Source organism: Anolis carolinensis, chromosome 4 (assembly GCF_035594765.1).
Source record: "Anolis carolinensis isolate JA03-04 chromosome 4, rAnoCar3.1.pri, whole genome shotgun sequence".
In the NCBI taxonomy this organism is placed as follows: domain Eukaryota; kingdom Metazoa; phylum Chordata; class Lepidosauria; order Squamata; family Dactyloidae; genus Anolis; species Anolis carolinensis.
Genome location: NC_085844.1, coordinates 24,171,987 through 24,192,401, shown reverse-complemented (window position 1 = coordinate 24,192,401; position 20,415 = coordinate 24,171,987). Strand labels below are relative to the sequence as shown.

General features: G+C 36.6%; 1 protein-coding gene across 2 annotated transcripts in view; it reads left to right on the top strand.

The window, feature by feature from the left end:
- emc2 (ER membrane protein complex subunit 2) overlaps positions 1 to 20,415 on the top strand; it is a 56,724-nt gene that overhangs the window by 8,346 nt on the left and 27,963 nt on the right. For both annotated transcript variants that reach the window (XM_003219443.3, XM_062980089.1), the window contains exons 2-5: positions 4,225 to 4,338; positions 9,131 to 9,195; positions 12,318 to 12,403; positions 13,719 to 13,776. In XM_003219443.3, the coding sequence (XP_003219491.1) occupies positions 4,225 to 4,338; positions 9,131 to 9,195; positions 12,318 to 12,403; positions 13,719 to 13,776 (323 nt within the window). The remainder of the gene's footprint in view (positions 1 to 4,224; positions 4,339 to 9,130; positions 9,196 to 12,317; positions 12,404 to 13,718; positions 13,777 to 20,415) is intronic.

Genomic DNA, 20,415 nt, shown 5'->3' with positions numbered 1-20,415 from the left:
ATATGATCTTACTGACTTCTTAGAACAGATATTCCCATAAACTACCTATAAATCTAATTTATTTGTTTCAGTTATATACTACCTGTCTCCCAATAGACACCCAAGGTGGCTTGAAACAAAATGAAAATTTAGCTACATTTTTTAAAAATGACATTCGGGTATGCTGCTAGCAATTTTCCCATCCACAAATGTGATGCCTGTAAGTATTTTATAGGATGAAGGACTCTTTTAGAAGGAAGAAAATTTCCCTGTCAATGCATTTAGACTTGGACAGTAGTGTGCACAGTCTTGAGATATAGAACAACATATTCCATATTAAATTCTCAGTGATGAATATAGATGAATCTAGAAGCCCGTTGGCAAGTAAAGCTTGACATTGTATTAGGAAAACGTGACCTTATACTATTGGAAGTGTTATTAGGAGTCAGAAGAGAAAGAAATGGTGGAATGGATAGCCATATTAATAGATCTTAGTCTAAGAAGAAAAATTATCTGGGTGTTACTTTTCCATTCTGGTCAATATTTCTACAGTGACCTTCCTCAGAGGGATTATATAATGAGGGAAAGCACCCATGAAGAGCATGTTGATAACTTAGAGAGTCCAGAAAGAGAAAAAAAAAGGTTGCAAACATATTTTTGGACATTAACCCCCTTTCTCTTCACAAGATTTGGAAGATGCCCTAATTAATACTGTGGAACTTCTAACTTGTTCATCTTTAATTTTAGGCTAGATGTTTTACTTTCTTTTAAGACTTTACACCCGCGCATTTGTTAAGTGCATGTATGCTCTAATTAGATGAAATGGGGCTTTACTTTCAGGTAATTGTGTTTGCAGTTAAATCATTGATGTTACAAAATGATAACTTATCACAATCTGAATCATGGTTATTCAAGTATTTAAGCCCTCTTGAGTTACTGGGACATACGTATGGCTTGCAAATGAGAACCTAGGATTACATTTTAAATAGTCTGCATATATTTTTAACATAGTAATCACCACCCTTGGATTTAGCAGCCTTCCTCTGGTCCTTTTGACAAACCAAGGGGGTGAGGGAATAATATGTCTTTTATCATTTAGATGTACAAATAGAAAATAACCCATTACCTAACAAGTGGGAACAGAGTTAGATCTGGGGTTGTTGTATGTCTTTCGGGCTGTGTGGCCATGTTCCATGGAACATGGCCACACAGCCCGAAAGACATACAACAACCCTGTGATCCCGGCCATGAAAGCCTTCGACAACAGAGTTAGATCTGTTGAACCTGTATCAACTGTTGCATTCAAGTCAGAATGAAGCTTTAAAAAAATATCTTTAAAAATGTGCAATTTTTTTTTTTGCAAGATACTGTCATGTAGTCTACATTCTCTTCTTGTGAGCCAGGGAATAATAGGCTCCTGACCACTTGAAATGGGACATCTCTACAAATTCAGTACTGGAAATGAAAAATGCTGTCTGCATGACCATGGTGGGAGAACTGTAGATATTCTGTGTAAATACAGGAAAAGGTGTGAATTTTGGTGCAGAGTGGAGTGATTACCTTATGCAAAATCCATTGTTCAATTCACTAGCTTTAAACTGATAAAGAGAAATTTACTGAACTATGGTATTTGTATTATTGTCGTCTTCAGATCCGGGCTGCTTTGATCCTGTAACCTGACATTAATAATTATATTTATTGGTTTGAAGTAATAGTAATCCCTATTGAACTTTAGGTGACTTATTTCTTTAGAAATACCCTGGATTAAATTTATAATGGTTTATTGTGTTCCTTTTCTTATATTTAGCGATCAAGTGACAAAATATGTTCTGCCTCCTCCCAGTTTTCCATTATTAGAAACCTTATACTTCCATACAGAATTGTTATTACATTTGAAAGTTACACTGGCATTGAGGCTCTCGTAGTAGCCAAAGTAAATTAGTGTAGAAAACTCTCATTATTTGTGAATGCTTACAGTCTAGACTTTGGGCTGTCAGCCTCACTGTAATATGTTTGATATTCATTCCCATTTTTTCTGTCTAATTTTTAATTTCCAGAGGTCGTCTTAAGTCAAGAGCCATTTAGTTTTACTCAGGCACGTGAAATGTAACCCTGTGGTGGTTTTGGTTGACTTTCAGAATAAAATATAGCACAGTAACAGGGTGGTTTCTTTCTCCCCAAAGAGATCTGAGATCATTATTTGTGGAAAGAAGCATATGTGGGGTGGAAATGTTAGAAAAAAAATTAAATTTAAAACTGACAGCTGGGCATTTTGAAATGTCAAAAGACCAACACATTTAGAGATGTATGTTTTTAATGTAGATATATCATTTTAAAATAATAATTTAAATCTTTGTATGTAACAGTATGCAGTAAATAGAATACAGAAGCTTTAGAGCAAACATAGTAAATGTTGAGCCTCCCCCCCCCCCCACCCCAGATTATTGTCATTTATCTCTTTGGTCCTATAACTCTAGTCTGGAAAAAAGTCTCTGCATTTATGAAGGGTTAAAGTACAAGGTGAATTTTAAAAACCTTCTGGATAGCTTTTAAAATTTTGTCCTTAATTAAAAGGGCTTATCTTTAAAAAATCTTGCTTATTAATGAGATATACTAGTAGTATATTTAAAAACAAGCAAACTTGCAGTTTAATTTTCTGTATTCATGTTGACATACACACATCCTGGGAAGCTATTTTTGTTGTATTTTAGATTTTTAATGTTTTGACATTTTTATAGATTTGATGTTAATATGTACTTTAGAATGCTGTTCTTGGTGAAATGATTATTCTTTACAATTTCATAAAATGGGACATAAATGCTCTCATATTGATTTCAGTGAAATACTAAATTTCTGTTTTCTCCCCCAGTATATGAATTTAAGATTTGTTGAGGAAATAATAGAGAGAATGACATCTGCTTACATTGCTATTACTATCTTAATAGTTGTAACTAAAAAAAGGAATCCAATGACAATGTAATAATGTGTAGTTTATAGGCATATTGGAAAAATTCTTGAGAATATCCAGTTGAAACTAGTGGTAAATGGAAGATATTCTGTTTCTTGTTATAGCTGATGCAGTGAAGAAGTTAAGCATATAGTCATTTTAAGATGAAACTGTTCCAAATTCAATTCAGTCCATGTTTCATTAGGAAAGATTTTCCAGAGTGACAGTAAAATGCAACCAACTCTTTTAATAGAGAGTTTAAGAAACAAATAGTCACACTTGAATATTATGATAAATGTAATTAAAGACCTTAGAAATTTAGAGGTTCCGCTTGTTTATACAATAAAGCTTCAGTTTCAGGATTTTGACATAGATATATACTGTGCTAGCAGAATGAAATACTCCATTAGCAGAGTCGCACAGGAGTTTGCTATTGAAGCAGTATACACATACAATCTTTAATATGCAGTTGGTTGCACTGGGAAAAAATTGCTGGGTTGTGCTAAAACTAGACATTCATTTCTGTTAGTACAACATTAAACCCAAGCCTTTATACTGAAGAATATGTTTGGCACTTCCTATTATTCAGAATTGGGAGTACTATGAATCAGACACTCTAGCCGTGCAGGGAAAGCAACAAAACCGAATAGAAGTTATCTTGGGCAGGATTGGAAAGTTTTTTTCCCTTCTACATCTTACATTTTCAGTGCTAACTGAAATATTTTGTATCAAGAAAGTTGAGTAGACATGCAAAGGTACAGGATACATTATATAAGTACAGTAGAGTCTTGCTTATCCAACGTAAACGGGCTGGCAGAACATTGGATAAGCGAATATGTTGGATAATAAGGAGAGATTAAGGAAAAGCTTATTAAACATTACATTAGGTTATGATTTTACAAATTAAGCACCAAAACATCATGTTATACAACAAAATTGACAGAAAAAGTAGTTCAATACGCAGTAATGCTATGTAGTAATTACTGTATTTACGAATTTAGCACCAAAATATCACCATGTATTGAAAACATTGACTACAAAAATGCGTTGGATAATCCAGAATGTTGGATAAGCGAGTGTTGGATAAGTGAGACTCTACTGTAATACATTTTTGACCAATGCCAGCAAATGCACAAATTCAGTAAATTTAGTTTCACTTCTACAAATTGCACCAAACATATTTTTAAAGCTTCGGGCTTGGAATTACAAAAATGTTATACAGCATTTTATCAGGGAGGAAAACCTCAGTTTATTCTGTTTCTTTAACATGGGTGTTGTTTATTTGCTTTGTCTTTCAGAAATGCGAGATAAAATGAGAAAGTGGAGGGAAGAGAACTATCGGAACAGTGAGCAAATAGTGGAAGTTGGAGAAGAGTTAATTAACGAATACGCAGCTAAGCTTGGTGATGACAGTAGGTCAAATCTTTATGTCTATTGTATTCTTTATTCTGTCCGTTTGGTTTTATTATTTTTTTATTCTTCTGTTACACTGTATATTTTTTACTTCACTGTTCTGGTGCATTTTGATATATTGTGTGCCCATAACTTTTGTAACCTCAGGATCTGCTAGTACTTTCCAGTCCTGATCTGCTTTCCAGCTGAAGGGTGTGACCAGAAGGATATATGCTTAATAGGATGTATATTGCCTGGCCACTACTCAGGATAATTCTGTTGAGAGTCTTTGGCCAAACACCCTTGGACAGATTTCAGCCATTGGTTATCTTCACTCTGTGGAGCAATGGCTAGAGTTTGAAATGGAGAAGGAAGGTTAGTCCTGAAATTAAACATAACTTTAGCTACATGGAATCTCTATAAGGGTTGCTTTTATTATATTTTTGGGCATGAGAGTCTAGGGCGTTTCTGGATTTTCATTACATACAGTCTGACTGAATGATTCAGGAAGATTGTAAGTGCACAGTCCTAATTCTCCCTAGACAGAAACTTGGCACATGGTATCGTATACCAGAAGGGGATTGTTTAAAAGAAAGTCACAATAATGCAATACCTCTTTATATATGTGCACAGGATAACGGAGCTGAATGTTTTATGGCAAGAAAACTTTATAAAGTTGAGTAGGGTTCTTATTTAGGCAGGAAGGGAATAAGTATCAGTGATTTGTTTTTAATGAGCTCATTCTACTTTCCCTTTTTTCCTTTCTATAATTCAGTTAACTTAATTCAGACAGTATGAGGAGTTTATTTCTGGCAAAGGCCTCCAAGATCAGGACGGGTGTACCCTTCTTTATTTAATTTTAGGAAGTTTTGGTCTCACTAAACACTTAAGTGAATCAAAAAGAAAAGGGCAATATTTCTGAAATGGGTTCATTTGTTTTAACTTGAGCCAGAAGGCATACGTTCTGGCATGTTGCCAGAAGTTGACACTAATATATCTGATAATGGACATTAGAATGTCCCTCTCCCCAGATAACTTGGATAAAACACACATCACAATCACCTCCTAGTTCCTTATTATTTCATAGTTTGGAGGTGAACATTGGAAGAACCCTACTGAACAAAACTTAGTTACATGTATAGTAGAGTCTCACTTATCCAAGCTAAACGGGCCGGCAGAAGCTTGGATAAGTGAATATCTTGGATTAATAAGGAGGGATTAAGGAAAAGCCTATTAAACATCAAATTAGGTTATGATTTTACAAATTAAGCACCAAAACATCATGTTTTACAATAAATTTGACAGAAAAAGCAGTTCAATACGCAGTAATGTTATGTTGTAATTACTGTATTTATGAATTTAGCACCAAAATATCACGATATATTGAAAACATTGACTACAAAAATGGCTTGGATAATCCAAAAACTTGGATAAGCGAGGCTTGGATAAGTGAGACTCTACTGTACTTCCTTTCTCTTAAATCTAATGTAAGCAGCGGGCAATGAAAAGGACGATCTCAATGTTAAATGTGGAGTTTACCACTGTAGCCTCACTTTTTAAACTATAACATAGATTTGTAACAATGTCCTGATTCTAAATATGACATTATCTTTACAACTTTAGTCCTTGTTGATAAACACAGTTGATATCCTCCCCAATGGTGTGCACTTGAGATGTCTGTTAATACTCTAGAAGTTGGCATAATTTTTTTTCACATTTTGTGCTGACACATCCATATTTATTCTTAAAGACTGCAGTGTTTGACTAATCATAGAGGTCAACTGGAGTTTAGTCAATAAATTAACAGAGATTATCAATCCATATATTTACAGTAAGTAAAGAATGGAAGGATGTTGTATAACATGGAAAATTCAGTCTCTATTGTAGAATAATCTGGGAAACTCCAAGATCCTTGCAACATTACACAGAACAGGTATAAGTACACATTCATGCTTTCCCTCGTTCATTTCCCCTCGATTGTTCAACACAATCAATGTAACAAGAAATACTGAAAGTAGATGGAGAAGATTTGGTCAGTGAAATAATACCTGTCGCACCTCAGGATAGCTTCACCTTGCTGAACACACTAAGCTGTACACAGGTTGAAATCTTTTGTAGTTTATTAGGAAATAGGAAATAAATAGTTCTTAAAAAGCAAAAGTAAAGATCCAAAAGATTGTTGCAAAACAAAGGCTATACAGAATAATTCAAGAAAATCTTAGGCATAAAATAAGGTTCCATAAATACATGGCATAGTCCCATGAACTTGATTACAGGATAATCCAAGAAAGCAAGAGCTCCTTCTAACTCAAACAAGACGTTGCTTTTGACAAAGGTTTCTCTCTCAGCACACCCTTTAACATTCTCTGCACAGCATAAATGCATTTCTTTGCCCTCTGGCCTCTTTCTCTTTTTTTGTATGCTATTCTGACACTCGAACCCGAAATTCCAAATGGCCAGCTCAATCCAGAGATGCCGTTCCGTCAAGGCCAGATAGCTCGTTAGCAGCAGCTTGCTATCTACTGGGAAGCTGTCCTCCCTTTGCACCTGACTAGCTTCAGTATCAACTCCCATATCATCAACACCATCCCGTGCCGTGGGAATGCCTCCCTGCTCTTCATCTCTCACAGCAGGGACACTCTGAACCTGAATCCCATAATTCCCATCAGAGTCATCTTAAACCTGAATCCCATCATCTAGAACATCTGAAACCTGAATCCCACAATCCCCATCAGAGTCACTCTGAGACTCCAGCTGAGTCACAATATCCGTATTTACTTGAGTCTAATGTGCTATCGAATTTAATGTGCACCTCAATTTTCAAAACCCTGGGGGGAAAAGGATTTGCTGCTGAATGCAAAATGCAGCAACAAAAGGTGCACTCTTTTTCATTTGGCTATTATCATTGTTGCATGTTTAGAATTCCTTCTTTATTTTTTAAAAAATGTAATAGCACCAAAGCTTCTAGCAATGGAAAACAAAACCTTGGGGCATATCTATGCCATATAGAATAGTAGAATCAGAGTTGGAAAAGACCACATGGGCCATCTAGTCCAATCTCCTGCCATGAAGAGACCACATGGACCTTCTAGTCCAGGTATGGGCAAATTTTGCCCTGGGTTCATCTTGTGGGCATGGCCACAAGGGCTGGGCCAGGAGGGAGTGCGAGTGGGGCAGGCCCGGAGCCGGAAGGGGCACTGCCAGATGGGCTGGGGGTGGGAGATGGTGGGGTTGGGTGCGTAGCGGAAGGGGAAGGGGTGGGAGGAGGAGATACACTTGCCAGTGCCATGTTTCTCCCCTGGGCCTTCTCTGAGTCTGGGGAAAGTGAGCTGCCTTCCCAAAACTCACGAGGAGAAGGAGAAACACGCTGCTGGTGAGAGCACTCTCACCAGTGTTGTGTATCTTCCCCCCGGTTTTTCTCTGAGTTTGGGAAAAGTGAGCTGCCTTCCTGAGGCTCAGAGAAGAAGAAGAAACACACCGCTTTGCCACCACTTCTGTTGCTCCCTCCCTTCCTCAGGCCATTCTCTTGGCCAAAGAACAGAGCCTTACCCATGCTCTGGCCAAGAGAAGGGAAGGGAAGAGAGGAAGCAACAGAAGCACCTTTGACACCGCTTCTGCTGCTCCCTCTCTTCCTCGGGCCATTCACTTGGCCAAAGGACAGAGCCTTGTCCCAGGAGATGGGAAAGGATGAAAGGGAGCAACAGAAGTGGCTTTGCTGCCACTCCTGTTGATGCCTCCCTTCCTCGGCTGTTCGTATGCTGGGAGGAAGGCCCATGGAAGGCACGCAGCAATGGAAAGGGCTCCGGATGGCTCCCATCCGCTGCATGCCTTCCTCTCCTGTCCTTTCTCCTTATGTCCAGAGGACAGAGTAAAATAAGGCATGACATAAGTGCCCAAAGAGTTGTCAAAGAGTCTGGCCCATGGAACTTAGTTTGCTCATGCCTATTCTAGTCCATCCTTTTATAAAACCAATCCACTTTTAATGCCTTGGTTCAGTGCTATGGAATCATGGGGGCTGTAGTTTTACAAGGCCTTGAGCCTTCTCTGCCAAAGGATGCTTCACCAAACTACAAGTCCCAGGATAGCATTGAGCCATGGCAACTAAAGTAGAGATAGCATCCCTCAAATAGGATCTCCAGGTGCTCCAAAAGCAGCTTTCCCAGTGGCTTTGGCTCAGCACTAAGATTACCGTATTGCACAAATTCAGTGCACACCCTAATTTTGGAAATGTAATTTTGCCAAAAAAAAGGTGAGCATTAGATTTGTGTAAATAGGGTATATGTGATGAAGCGAGAAAACAGTATTGGCAAGAGTTTATATCAATCCGGGAGACTGAGATTCATAATGAGGTAGATGACAATCCAGAAAAGAACTCTGTTGTTTTGTGATTTTCTGACGTGCTATGAACATCAATCTAAGAAAACTTTGAAATTCACTTTGAATAGTGAATTAGTGAACCATTAGTGAAATTGTTGTTTAAAATGAGTGAAGAAAAGCATGCCAAGAGCATTTTTTAAAATTTCAACAACCAGCCTCCTTTTTGTATTATGGTTATTCTGAATTGTTGCCATATTTTACTTGTTTTAACATTTTATTTATTTATGGAACTACATGTACATCATAATATTTTAAAATATATTGTGTAATATATTAAAGTGAAGCAGGATGTGATGGGTTCAAAATTTCACAAGAGATGGCTTATGACAGAAGTGCAGAAGAAAATGCAATTGATTGTATTTGATAGGAATATGTTAGCAATTGTTTTGAAAAAAAATCAGCTTTTTAAATGACTGATGTTTTTGTGTTGTTTAGTTTGGATAATATATGAACAGGTGATGATTGCTGCATTGGACTGCAGCCGGGATGACTTGGCGGTGGTGAGTGTTCCTTTTGACTTGTTGTGAAATCCAAATGTTTTGGAACTGTTTGCATTCTAATAATCTTCTTATTATTATATCTCTTGTCCGAAAAAAAACAATGTCTTATGATAGACAATCTCTCTGGAATAGCATGGAATGCATGTAGTGCCTTGGACAGCATTCAGAGGGGGAATTGATAAAAATTGAAGAAACTACCCTCGCATTAGTAGGATAGGCTGGATAATAAGTAGATAGCAGGGATGGAAATGTTTTTGTTTTTTTCCACCCAGAATCACAACTTCAGCATTTTATTGCCCCAAGCAACCATAACCCTTCCAAGCATCCCCCCCCCCCCAAAGTAAGGTGTCAAAAGTACTTATTTTGACATAACAAAGGAAGAAGTACTTGGATTCTTATATCTTTCCCCCATATTATTTATTGAACTTTCAAAATATTTTTTCTTAAAGGATAGATGTGTCCCCTCACTGTTATATGCAAATTTGTCAGTTCATCAGCTAGCCTTTTGAAAATAAAATAGTCATATATCCTATTACTTTTCACAGTGATGGTCCACTATTTCAGAAATATAGTGTTTCTAAAATGTACCTCTCTGAAAACTCTGCTTTCTTCCTTGGTAACTCTGGAATGTACACTTTTCCTTCTTATTTAAAAGATTTACAATTACGTCTATCTTGTTGCCTCCACTGCAACAAATGTGTCCTATTATATGTAGATGGAGGATCAGTTTTGGTCCTTCAGAGGAATTAGCATGCATGTAACTGGCATGGAAAAATAACTGTGTTTTAAAAATGGATTGAATAAGCTTATGGGCCTCACATGTTCTTAAAAGTCAAAGAGTGCATATGCCATGCCTTTGCTTGTAAGCCCTGCAGGTCTTTCAGCAGTTGTAAAAATACTTGCAGATTCTTATATGCAAGCTGAATGCCAAAATAATGTGTTACCTCCATATTGTAAAGAAATTGTGATATAAAACTTGCAAAATAGTTGGAAATATTTTTGTCAATCTGGTGCTTTTTTATGGAGGATCTAGTTACTATCATGCATGTGGATTTTAGTGCATAGCTGCTACAGAAATCTTGCTTATATTATGGACATTCTTTTTCTTTTTAATCAAAAGGAGCAACCCACAAAAGAGCTCCCTTGTTTTCTTTTACATTGTAGGGCCCATAAGAATGTTTAGAGATTGAGAATTTACAATGCACATCAATATTCCGTTGCTTCTGCTGATAATATTGTAATTTTATAATGCAGCAGAAGCAGTAAAATTATTTTGATTTTACTATGCCTGAGCAACAATGTTATAGTGCTTGTATATTGATGGCAATATATGGAAGAGCCCTACATCATCAAATTTATACTTGTAAGCCCTTTTTAAAACATCAATAATTGCCACAACAGTTTTAAGCTTGAACTTCTGCCCCCAAAGTGTCCTATAAGAAACTCAGCATGATACAAGTGGTGTAACTGGTCTCCATATGGAAAACTGTTTAAAATCTTAATGAAAACTTTAGATTTTTATTGATCCACATACTTAATTGAAAGGACATTCAACACAATCATAATTCTAACTGGCTTTTTGCCACAGCTGCAGATACCAGATTCCAAAATGGTGTTGGTGATCTATCATCCTGGCTTTAGAAACCCAGTGAATGAATGCCCTGTGTTGTAAAGCAGTTGTGCCCTCCATTCCAAATGAGTTGTGTTAGACCTTGATTTTCCTGTTCAGCTGAACCTTTGGCCCCTTCAGGCTGTTTTTCTGCCATGTAACATCTGTTAATGTGACTTTATTTTTATTCTCTAACCCCAACGCTTTCATGTACCTACGTAAATACAAATGGTGCATAATTTTAGTGAGATCACTTGGTTTTGGCTGGCCACCTGTAGTATCTGCATGTCTAAATTTGGAGGCTGGCTCATTTAAAGCAGCACTTTTTAAAACAGTTTCTATATTTAAAAACTGTCAATTTCCTCCACTTACCTTAAAATGAAAAAAATAGAAGGCAAGAAATAGAGGGTCGGGAAGGAGTTACGCTATCCCATATAAAAATCCTTAATTAAATTAATTGTGTATAAAGTCTGTAGAACTATACAAGTATGGAAACAAAAAAGAAATTAAAGTAGTCACTAGATGGGATTACACTGCCTATTCTTGTTAGTCATCCTTTAGGCTCTTGTTTTGAGGTCTTGACTATTCAAGTGTTTATAGTAACTCGGATATCCTGTTCTAATCCAGTTTTTCTTCTTCCATGATTTCTTTGAAATATAGAACTTCTAGCTATAATTGTCTTCTTTCCTGTTCTCCTTTTCCATTTCTCTTCTTTTATATTTTAACTTACATATAGAACTTCTTGCTCAGATCATTTTCTGTCTTGATTTCTGTTTTTCAGATTCCTTCATTTAATTTTTTCCCCCTAATTATATCTGGGCTCAAATTTCTAGTAGAAGCTCAGCAAAGGGTTATTTTTTCAGTTTAGAAAATGCCGGCAGTTGACTTTAATATCTGTTACTGAATTATCCCATAAGTGGTTGTTTTAACGTAATCAAAACTCACACTCTAGATGGTAGAGTTATAGTTTTATACTGCACGTGTTTTCTCTGAAGCCCTATTACTTCCATTTAGATTTAATCTCACATAAATGCATATAAAACAAAACCCCTAATGTATTAAGGCCTTTGGATCAAATCCCGATTTAGTCCCACTTATTGTAAATCTGTTGATATGAATAGGATATGCTAGTCACATGTTTTATGTATATGTCCTTTAGGTGACACTATCATTTATTTAGTTTGTTTTTGTTCTTTCTAGCAAACTGTAGTATACAATTGAAACATCCAGAATAGTTTTATCTATACATTGTAAATTAGTTTGGATTGTTACATTTAGTTTTCAATTTTTTTTAATTGTACCTTGAGGTCTGGGCTTTGTCTGTGTCTTGGTATCTCAAATATTGCTGGGAAGGTGTTGATATGCTGTGTTGGCTTGTATTAAAAGAGGACACTGCCAGTTGATCCTTTCCGTTACCATATTCAAATAAACAACACTTGAATGTTAGTTTCTGACTGGCGAGAAAAGGATTCCTTACTTTCTACTTTTTTATATGATATTCTTCACAATACAGTTTTGTCTTCAAGAACTAAGACGGCAATTCCCTGGGAGCCACCGAGTTAAGCGGTTAACTGGCATGAGATTTGAAGCCATGGAAAGGTAACTAAATGTTTGAAAAATATTTTCCAAGCCTAGATTTATATATCTTGCTGTGTATCTGTAACCCACAATCAAAATTTCCAGGAAGGAAGCAATTTTTGTTTACTTGATAGTATATGATTATCACCCATAGAAAAAAACCAGAATTTAGCCTGCATAAGTATAGCAAGCAGAAATGTTATCTTAAGATATAGATATAAGAGATAGATATAGAAGTATGTGTACAGTTACTAAAAGTTGACAACCACCTCTTGGGTGTCAGTAGCACAGATAAACTTTTTCAGAGGTATTTTTGTGATGCACATAGCATTATTCATTGAATATCTACTGTCCTAGCAAGGGTTGCAAATCTGATGTGGAATTTAGCATCTTGGGTGTTTATGTTTCTTTATAAAGGAGACATTAAGCTCCTGTTTTAAGAGATATAATTTAACAAATCATTTCAAAACTTCTCCCATATCTCAGAAATGAAATTGCAATCTCTGTCACTACAGTGTTCATAAAGATGCCATTCATATATTAAAACAGTTGCCTAATCTGGGATTGCAGCATAGAAACATAAATAGGGATGAGGAAGTATATGAGAGAAATATTTACCAGTGTAAAGGTCTTTAAAAACATTTCCATCAAAAATGTTGTATGTATAGGGAGCAGATATAAAGGTATATGTGGATGGAGTGGAAGAGAATATCAACTGATCATGTATATTTTGGTTGCTTGTTTTATGGTAAACTGAGTGCCCCTTTCCCCTGTTCTTGCTGTTTATTGGGTTTCAGTTATAGCTAGAATAGTTACATGAAAATTTTTGAAATGGTAGTATGCAATCTAATTTATTTATCAATTAAATAGATTTTGCCTGACTGAATCATCAATAAGAAAACTTATGAGAGTTTGAAGTAATAGAAGAAAATGTCATGCACATATCTATGTATAAAAGTGAAAATATGTATGTATATTTATATTTCAAAGGCTCCTACACAAATTGATGGAAATTGACCAAACTTGATATGCATTGTCCAACTTAAAATGCTGACAGGGTTTAAACTAAAACTAAAATCTTTTGTTGTTGTCTTCTTTTGTTGCCTTATTTTTAAAACAACCAAGATCGTTGATTTAAATTTACACATACAAAAGCAGCTCCAAATGAATCAGAATACATACCCAAGTAGTTTAATGAACCAGATGCAGATTTATGTCAAAATTAGAATGTTCCTTTAGCAACCGTGTATCTATATATCTTGCTGGGTTGTGAGGAAAGTATATGGATTTTCCAGAACTGTGCTGAATTCACCTGTTATTATTCATGTTACACCAGGTATGATGATGCAATCCAGCTGTATGATCGGATTTTACAAGAAGATTCAACTAATACTGTAAGTTGAATGGAAAAGTAATTTTAGAGTTGTCAAGATCCGTGGTTTAAAATTCAAAAGCATCAAATATAATGAATTGAATCAGTTTGCCCAGGCATTGCTCTGTGTGCCCATCTGCCTGCCTCTCTCTCACACACTTTATGTTGCTTAAGATGGTCCGAAACTAACAAAATGAAGTTCAATAGGGACAAATGAAAGATACTCCACTTAGGCAGAAAAAAAGAAATGTGAAGATTCAGAATGGGGGATGACTGGCTCGATAGCTGTACGTGTATAAAAGATCTTGGAGTCCTCGTGGACAACAAGTTAAACATGAGCCAACAATGTGATGCGGCAGCTAAAAAAGGCCAATGGGATTTTGGCTTGCATAAATAGGAATATAGTTTCTTGATCCAGGGAAATCATGCTACCCCTCTATTTCGCCTTGGTCAGACCACACCTGGAATACTGTGTCCAATTTTGGGCACTGCAGTTGAAGGAAGATGTTGGCAAGCTGGAATGTGTCCAGAGGAGGAAGACTAAAATGATCAAGGGTCTGGAGAACAAGGCCTATGAGGAGCAGCTGGGCATGCTCAGCCTACAGAAGAAAAGGCTGTGAGGAGACATGAGAGCCATGTATAAATATGTGAGGGGAAGTCATAGGGGGGAGGGAGCAAGCTTGTTTTCTGCTGCCCTGGAGACTAGGACGCGGAACAATGGCTTCAAACTACAGGAAAGGAGATTCCACCAGAACATTAGGGAGAACTTCCTCACTGTGAGAGCTGTTCAAAACTGGAATCCTCTGCCCCGGAATGTGATGAAGGCCCCTTCTTTGGAAGCTTTTAAGTAGAGGCTGGATAGCCATCTGTCAGGGGTGCTTTGAATGTGATTTTCCTGCTTTTTGGCAGGGAGTTGGAGTGGATGGCTCGTGAGATGTTTTCCAATTCTATGATTCTATGATTCTAAGACTTCATCTTTGTTTTTTTAGTCTGTGCTGTAATACTTAAATTGTTTCTTATTGAGCACATATTATTAATATAATAAATGTTCTTATTTCCAAAAGGCAAATCAAAATAACAATATATTTTAATGAACTTTTCAATAGTCTGGTTTCAAACTTATATTGTATATGAGAGTCAAGTAACTCAGTGACTTTCTCAGCAATATGCTGCAACTGGTATTATGCAGCCCAGTTATAACTCCAATAAGATATGAGAAAATTGTATTTGCTTTTCATTTCATTACCAACTCAACTAAATACACTGATATAAACACAAAGTGATACTAAGTTCAGAAAACAAATACTTTCAAAACTTTTGTGTTTTTTCCGAAAGCATACAAACATTTCATTCTTTACGTAATTGCTTGTAGGACTTTCATATGTGTGTTTTACCAAATTCCTGTAAAATTCATTTTAAGAATATTTATGAAAAAGCGTCTTTTGAAAAGGTTGTTAAAAAAAGGTTTATGTAGATGTGGACTAAAAGTAAATATCAGTCGAAGGAGGATGGAGTGAATGTATCTTCGGGAAAATTTAACAAAATCTAGTTCTACAGATCTGCCCATCACCAGTTTCAAGAATGTCAAATTCCCCAAAATATTCATCAGAACCATTGAATCTTTCTATTCCTAGACAGTCCAGTGGGGTTGAGTAAAATACAGTACAGTGCGTTATGGTACCATTGCCTATGGTTTCACCTACTTGCATTAGGCAAAAATTTTCATCACTAAAAATTTTCTGCTTCTACCAGATGTTGCCTTAGAGTTGTGATGGCAGACCTAGCAAATTCTATAGGGAATTTCTAGATCCTCCAATTCAACTCTATGGTAACTCTGGTAGAATTTGTTCATTGACTGTTGCTCACTATTATCCCTGCTTTCATGTTACCATAAGTCTGAAAGGTTTTCCCTGCAGATACATGTGGTGTTCTATATTTCATCTTAAATTCTTTGCTGTAGACCTTCTGGACATCTTGGAGGAATCACTTTACAATTGGTGTCACAGTGTCATTAGTGTGTAAATATTACCACTCTTCTATTCACCCCCTCTTCACTTTCACATGTCCATTTAATACCAGGGGAGAATAAAAACTTTAAATAAATGTCTGGAGGCTATTTTGGAAATAAACAATCTGAAACTCAATAATCATACAACAGCATTTTCTGGAGGTTGCTCCTTTAACTCAGACAGGCTGGATATCATATGAGTGGATTTGCTCTTGACTCTGGAAGAGCAATCGCTGTAAACCTACTCTTCTCTCCTCCTCTTCTTCTGATCATAGTAAACCTGGGTTAAGTTCCATGGTCCTCTTCCTTTCTAATTAGGCTAGGGGATTTGGAACTACAAGCACCAGTTTTGAAAGGTTCATAAGTAATATTTTCTTGGTATTCAAGCCGCTTTCATAGCATCTCTCATGGCACAGGAAATCTTGTCTGAGATCTTTCAGCGTAATTTTAAAGCTGAAGCAGGGTGTTAACAGGTTACTAGAAGTGGTTAATCATTGGCATGACATCATTTTCAAGAATTTTTACAAAGATCACTGTGAAATGAGTGACCTGTCCCTGTAAATATGCATATTCACAGTTTACTGGATACTCTTCAGATCTGATCCATTTTCCAAGACATCAGTGGATGTTGAATGGCTGATGGATTATGGCTTTTTAATAAACAGGGCCTAGTGTCAGTTACCCTTGTACAACTATGTGCCTAGTCTAGTTTCTAGGTAAAGGTAAAGGTTTCCCCTGACGTTAAGTCCAGTCATGTCTGACTCTGGGGGTTGGTGCTCATCTCCATTTCTAAGCCGAAGAGCCGGCGTTGTCCGTAGATACCTCCAAGGTCATGTAACCGGCATGACTGCATGGAGCGCCGTTATTACTTCAACATTAAAAATCACATCCCAACACTGCCCTCAGGTACAGCTCATAGTCAATTCCTATATCTTAGTTAATGAGAGGCAAGTAATTTCAAGAGAAGGTAAAGAATGCAAGCTGCAACAGATGTCAGATACAGGGGTTGGGGAACACATTGTTGCCCCTATCTGGCACAGAATAATTGGTATGTGAAGGAGACTATGTTATTATATGGCAAAATTCAAGAAAGAGACATAGCTCCATGTCATCTTCATCCACCCAAGTCAACAAGCCTTTATGTTCAAAATCCCTTGGCCATGTTCTTCTTCATTCACTCAGTCGTTTCCAACTCTTTGTGACCTCGTGGACCAGTCCACGCCAGAGTTCCCTGTTGGCCGTCACCACCCCCAACTCCTTCAAGGTCAAGCCAGTCACTTCAAGGATACCATCCATCCATCTCGCCCTTGGTCAGCCTCTCTTTCTTTTTCCTTCCATTTTCCCCTGCATCATGATTTTTTCCAAGGTTTCCTGTCTTCTCATGATGTGGTAGGACATGTTCTACCTCTAGGGAAAACACACTGGCTTCCTCCCAACTCAGTAACAGGATGGATCAGTAATACATAGAATCACACAGTTGGAATAAACCAGAATAGGCATCCAATCCAACCCCCAGCCATGCAGGAAAATTGTGAGCATCTCCTTCTCTCTGCTGCTATAGGTCTTCTTTGTAATGTTGTCTATTTTTAATGACATAGCCTCACATATAACTTCTGTGAGAATACAACCAGTACCAGTATGCGCTTTACCCAGAACTTTTCTTCTACTGTAAACAAAAATATGTGCAGGTTTCATGCTTTCTGAAAGAAGTGGTGAAAACTGATGGTCTAATATTCACTTGCCCCCCTGGGGCTGAAATAGGGCTTTCTTTCTTTTTTTCTTTGCTATGCAGGATTTTAAGGAAGATGTGGTTGGAAAGGGCCACAATCATTGTATTGTTTTTTATTGTATTGTATATTTGGAATGGTTAAGCCTTGTGCCACAGTCCAAGGTCATTCCTACATTATTCTTTTTTTAAAAAGAGACCTTCTGGAGAAAGATCTTTGTCTTAATATCTTCAAGAGGCAAGTTTCTGTTATTTCACTGGTCCTTTGTGGCCCTGAGAGAGAATTGAACCCCTAGCATCTCACGCCCACATTTTATATTTTCTCAGGAGTGCCATCTTGCTGTAGTCCTTGACAGCATGCAGGAATTTGCACACGATATTAAAAGCACTGATAGAAACTTTCTAGGAGCCTTTGTGCATTGGGTCCTTAAAATCCTTGCTATGGAAATTCTTCATTATGTGTAGTTATTAGATTGGATTGCCCCCTCACATTTGATTTTTCTCAGACTGCAATACAAAATGTAACAGAGTGCAATGTCAAAGTGATAATAAGGATGTATGCATATTAAACACATTTAAATAATATGAAAAATACTCCTGACCTTTGTATTTTTGCATTCTTTTTCTTACAAATTAGCCCAGTTCCTCATATTAGCAATTCATAGCATTGTGAACAAACACCCCAAATTTGCCGGACAGTAATACCCAAAAGAGTGCCACTATGTGATGAAATACCGGAACAAATCTGTGCAAGTTAAGCAAATGCCTTTTCTGAAACAAGTGTGGCTATTTTGGTTTTTTTTTTAGTTAAAGAATGAAGTTTAAATAGAAAGTTTTGATAAATTGTCAGGTATTGGAGTTGTTTATATGTCATCTACCTGTTAATTATTTCCATGTGCACATATGGCTGCTGTAGGAAAATAAATGCTTCATGGTTTAAAACTGAAACTATTGCTGAGTTTGTCTTGGCACTAACTTGAGCTTAAAGCAGTCTCTTCTGGTGTGCTGACACATGGAGTTGCTTAGATATATTAAACATTTTCTCTTGTTTGGCAAGTGAGACATAGACTTTTGTTCACGTAAGTCATGTAAAAATCACGCATTGCAGGAGCTGACAGTTTCAAACAGGAAAGATAGGGGCTGCATAAGGATTAAAAACAAGTTTAATATCCAACGGCTTTTTCCATTAGGGTACCGAGAGTTGTAAATTTTTGCTTATGTAATAGAAAAGTGCATCTTAGTGCCAGTCATTGTTACACACTGAAGCTGTGAAATGTGGATGGGAGCAAACGTTTTTAATGGGCAAAAGAAATGTTAAAGTATATTCGTTTTTTTAAAAAGTCATATGAAAAGGAATACTTGAAACCCTAAATTAAAAATGGGGCATGTAAAAATCATAGTCCATATACTATGTAATGTAGCCTTGATGTGAAATGAAATGCAATTCTGAGCAATATGTTTAATGTGTGGCCAGATTCTGTTATAGTCCATTAGCCTCAGCAGTTGAATCCTTGGATAAGAATTCATCTCTTTCTCCAAGCTCTTGATGTGTGCCTTATAGATTTGTACTTTGAATCTTCACTTGTGTTTAAAGCCTTCTCCAGAAAATAATTCTGAGTTATGGAAGAAAGCAGATGAAAATCGGTTATGAAAGTGAATCATATCATAGGAAACAGAGTGCATGAGAGGAAATGAGGCTTGCATTTGTCCTTATGGACAAATCAGAATCGGGAACCACAACCATTTTACCTCTTCAGACAGCCTGAAGTTGCTTTGAAAAGAAATAATCATCTTGCTGTCATCATCTCTGGACCCTGGGGCTTAATGAGTGCTGATTTTTAATAAAAGAAAAATGTGTGTATGAATTGCGTATAAGCTTTGTGATGGCTTTTTGAAATTTCATTTATCACCTGATGTCAAATCTGTAGTTTTGTAGAATAAAGGGCAGTCTATTTCTTAATGAAGAAGTGGTCATATATGTGTGTAACTAAAACAAAATGTCAAAATTTTAGTACAGTACTTTACTCCAGTAACGTACATTTTTATGCACTCCTTGAGCCATTTGATATAGATCATTTTACGATTATCAGGCATATCCTGTAGTTCAGTTTCAATTACAGTGTCAAAAACTGAATTAATTGGATTAAAATTCGGCAAAACAGGAGAGAGTTGTGAGGATCTTTTTTGCAGGCAGTCTCCAAATCCCATTTTTCTTGTAAAATATTATGATAGACAGGCAGGAATACTACAACCAGCAATGCAATAAAGCCTGATGTGTACTGATGCTTTAGTAAACTGGAATCCTTGGTCTTGATTTCATTACCTACTGTGTCTATTGAATCATGGCATAATGATATAGGGGACCGATGATCTTTACCAGAAACCATCATTTTATTAGTTTTTGCTTTTAATCTACCATAAGAGAACTTCTTAACCTTATGAAAACTGGTTCTAAAATATTGGAGGATTTTTTTTACTGACAAGCTCCATTAACTTCAGAAAATTTGTCTCTTACTAAAAATTTCTTCCCCTCCAAGCAATGTATCAGTCTCTCTTGCTAATGAAATTCAGAAGTTTACACATGCTCAAATCCACTTTGAGTCTACTTAGTGCTAATTTTTTTTAAAAAAAATCATGACAAATGGAGGATTAGTTTTTGAGCCAAATTGAGGATTACTAGCCCATTTTTAAAAGGTATAGCTTGGAACAGTTCATTGTTTAATAAAGAAATTGGTCCATGCTAAAGTACTTTGGCTCATTTGATACTGATTATAACATAAGTGTTTCTTTAAGATGACCTATATCTTTCCATTAAGAATGATGGCTTTACAGAGCCAGCTAGTAATCTCTATAGAGTTTTGTTCTGAATGCTGGGAAATTGATAGGGGGAAAATTCCATGTCACCAGTTCTGCATGGTCAAGCAAAA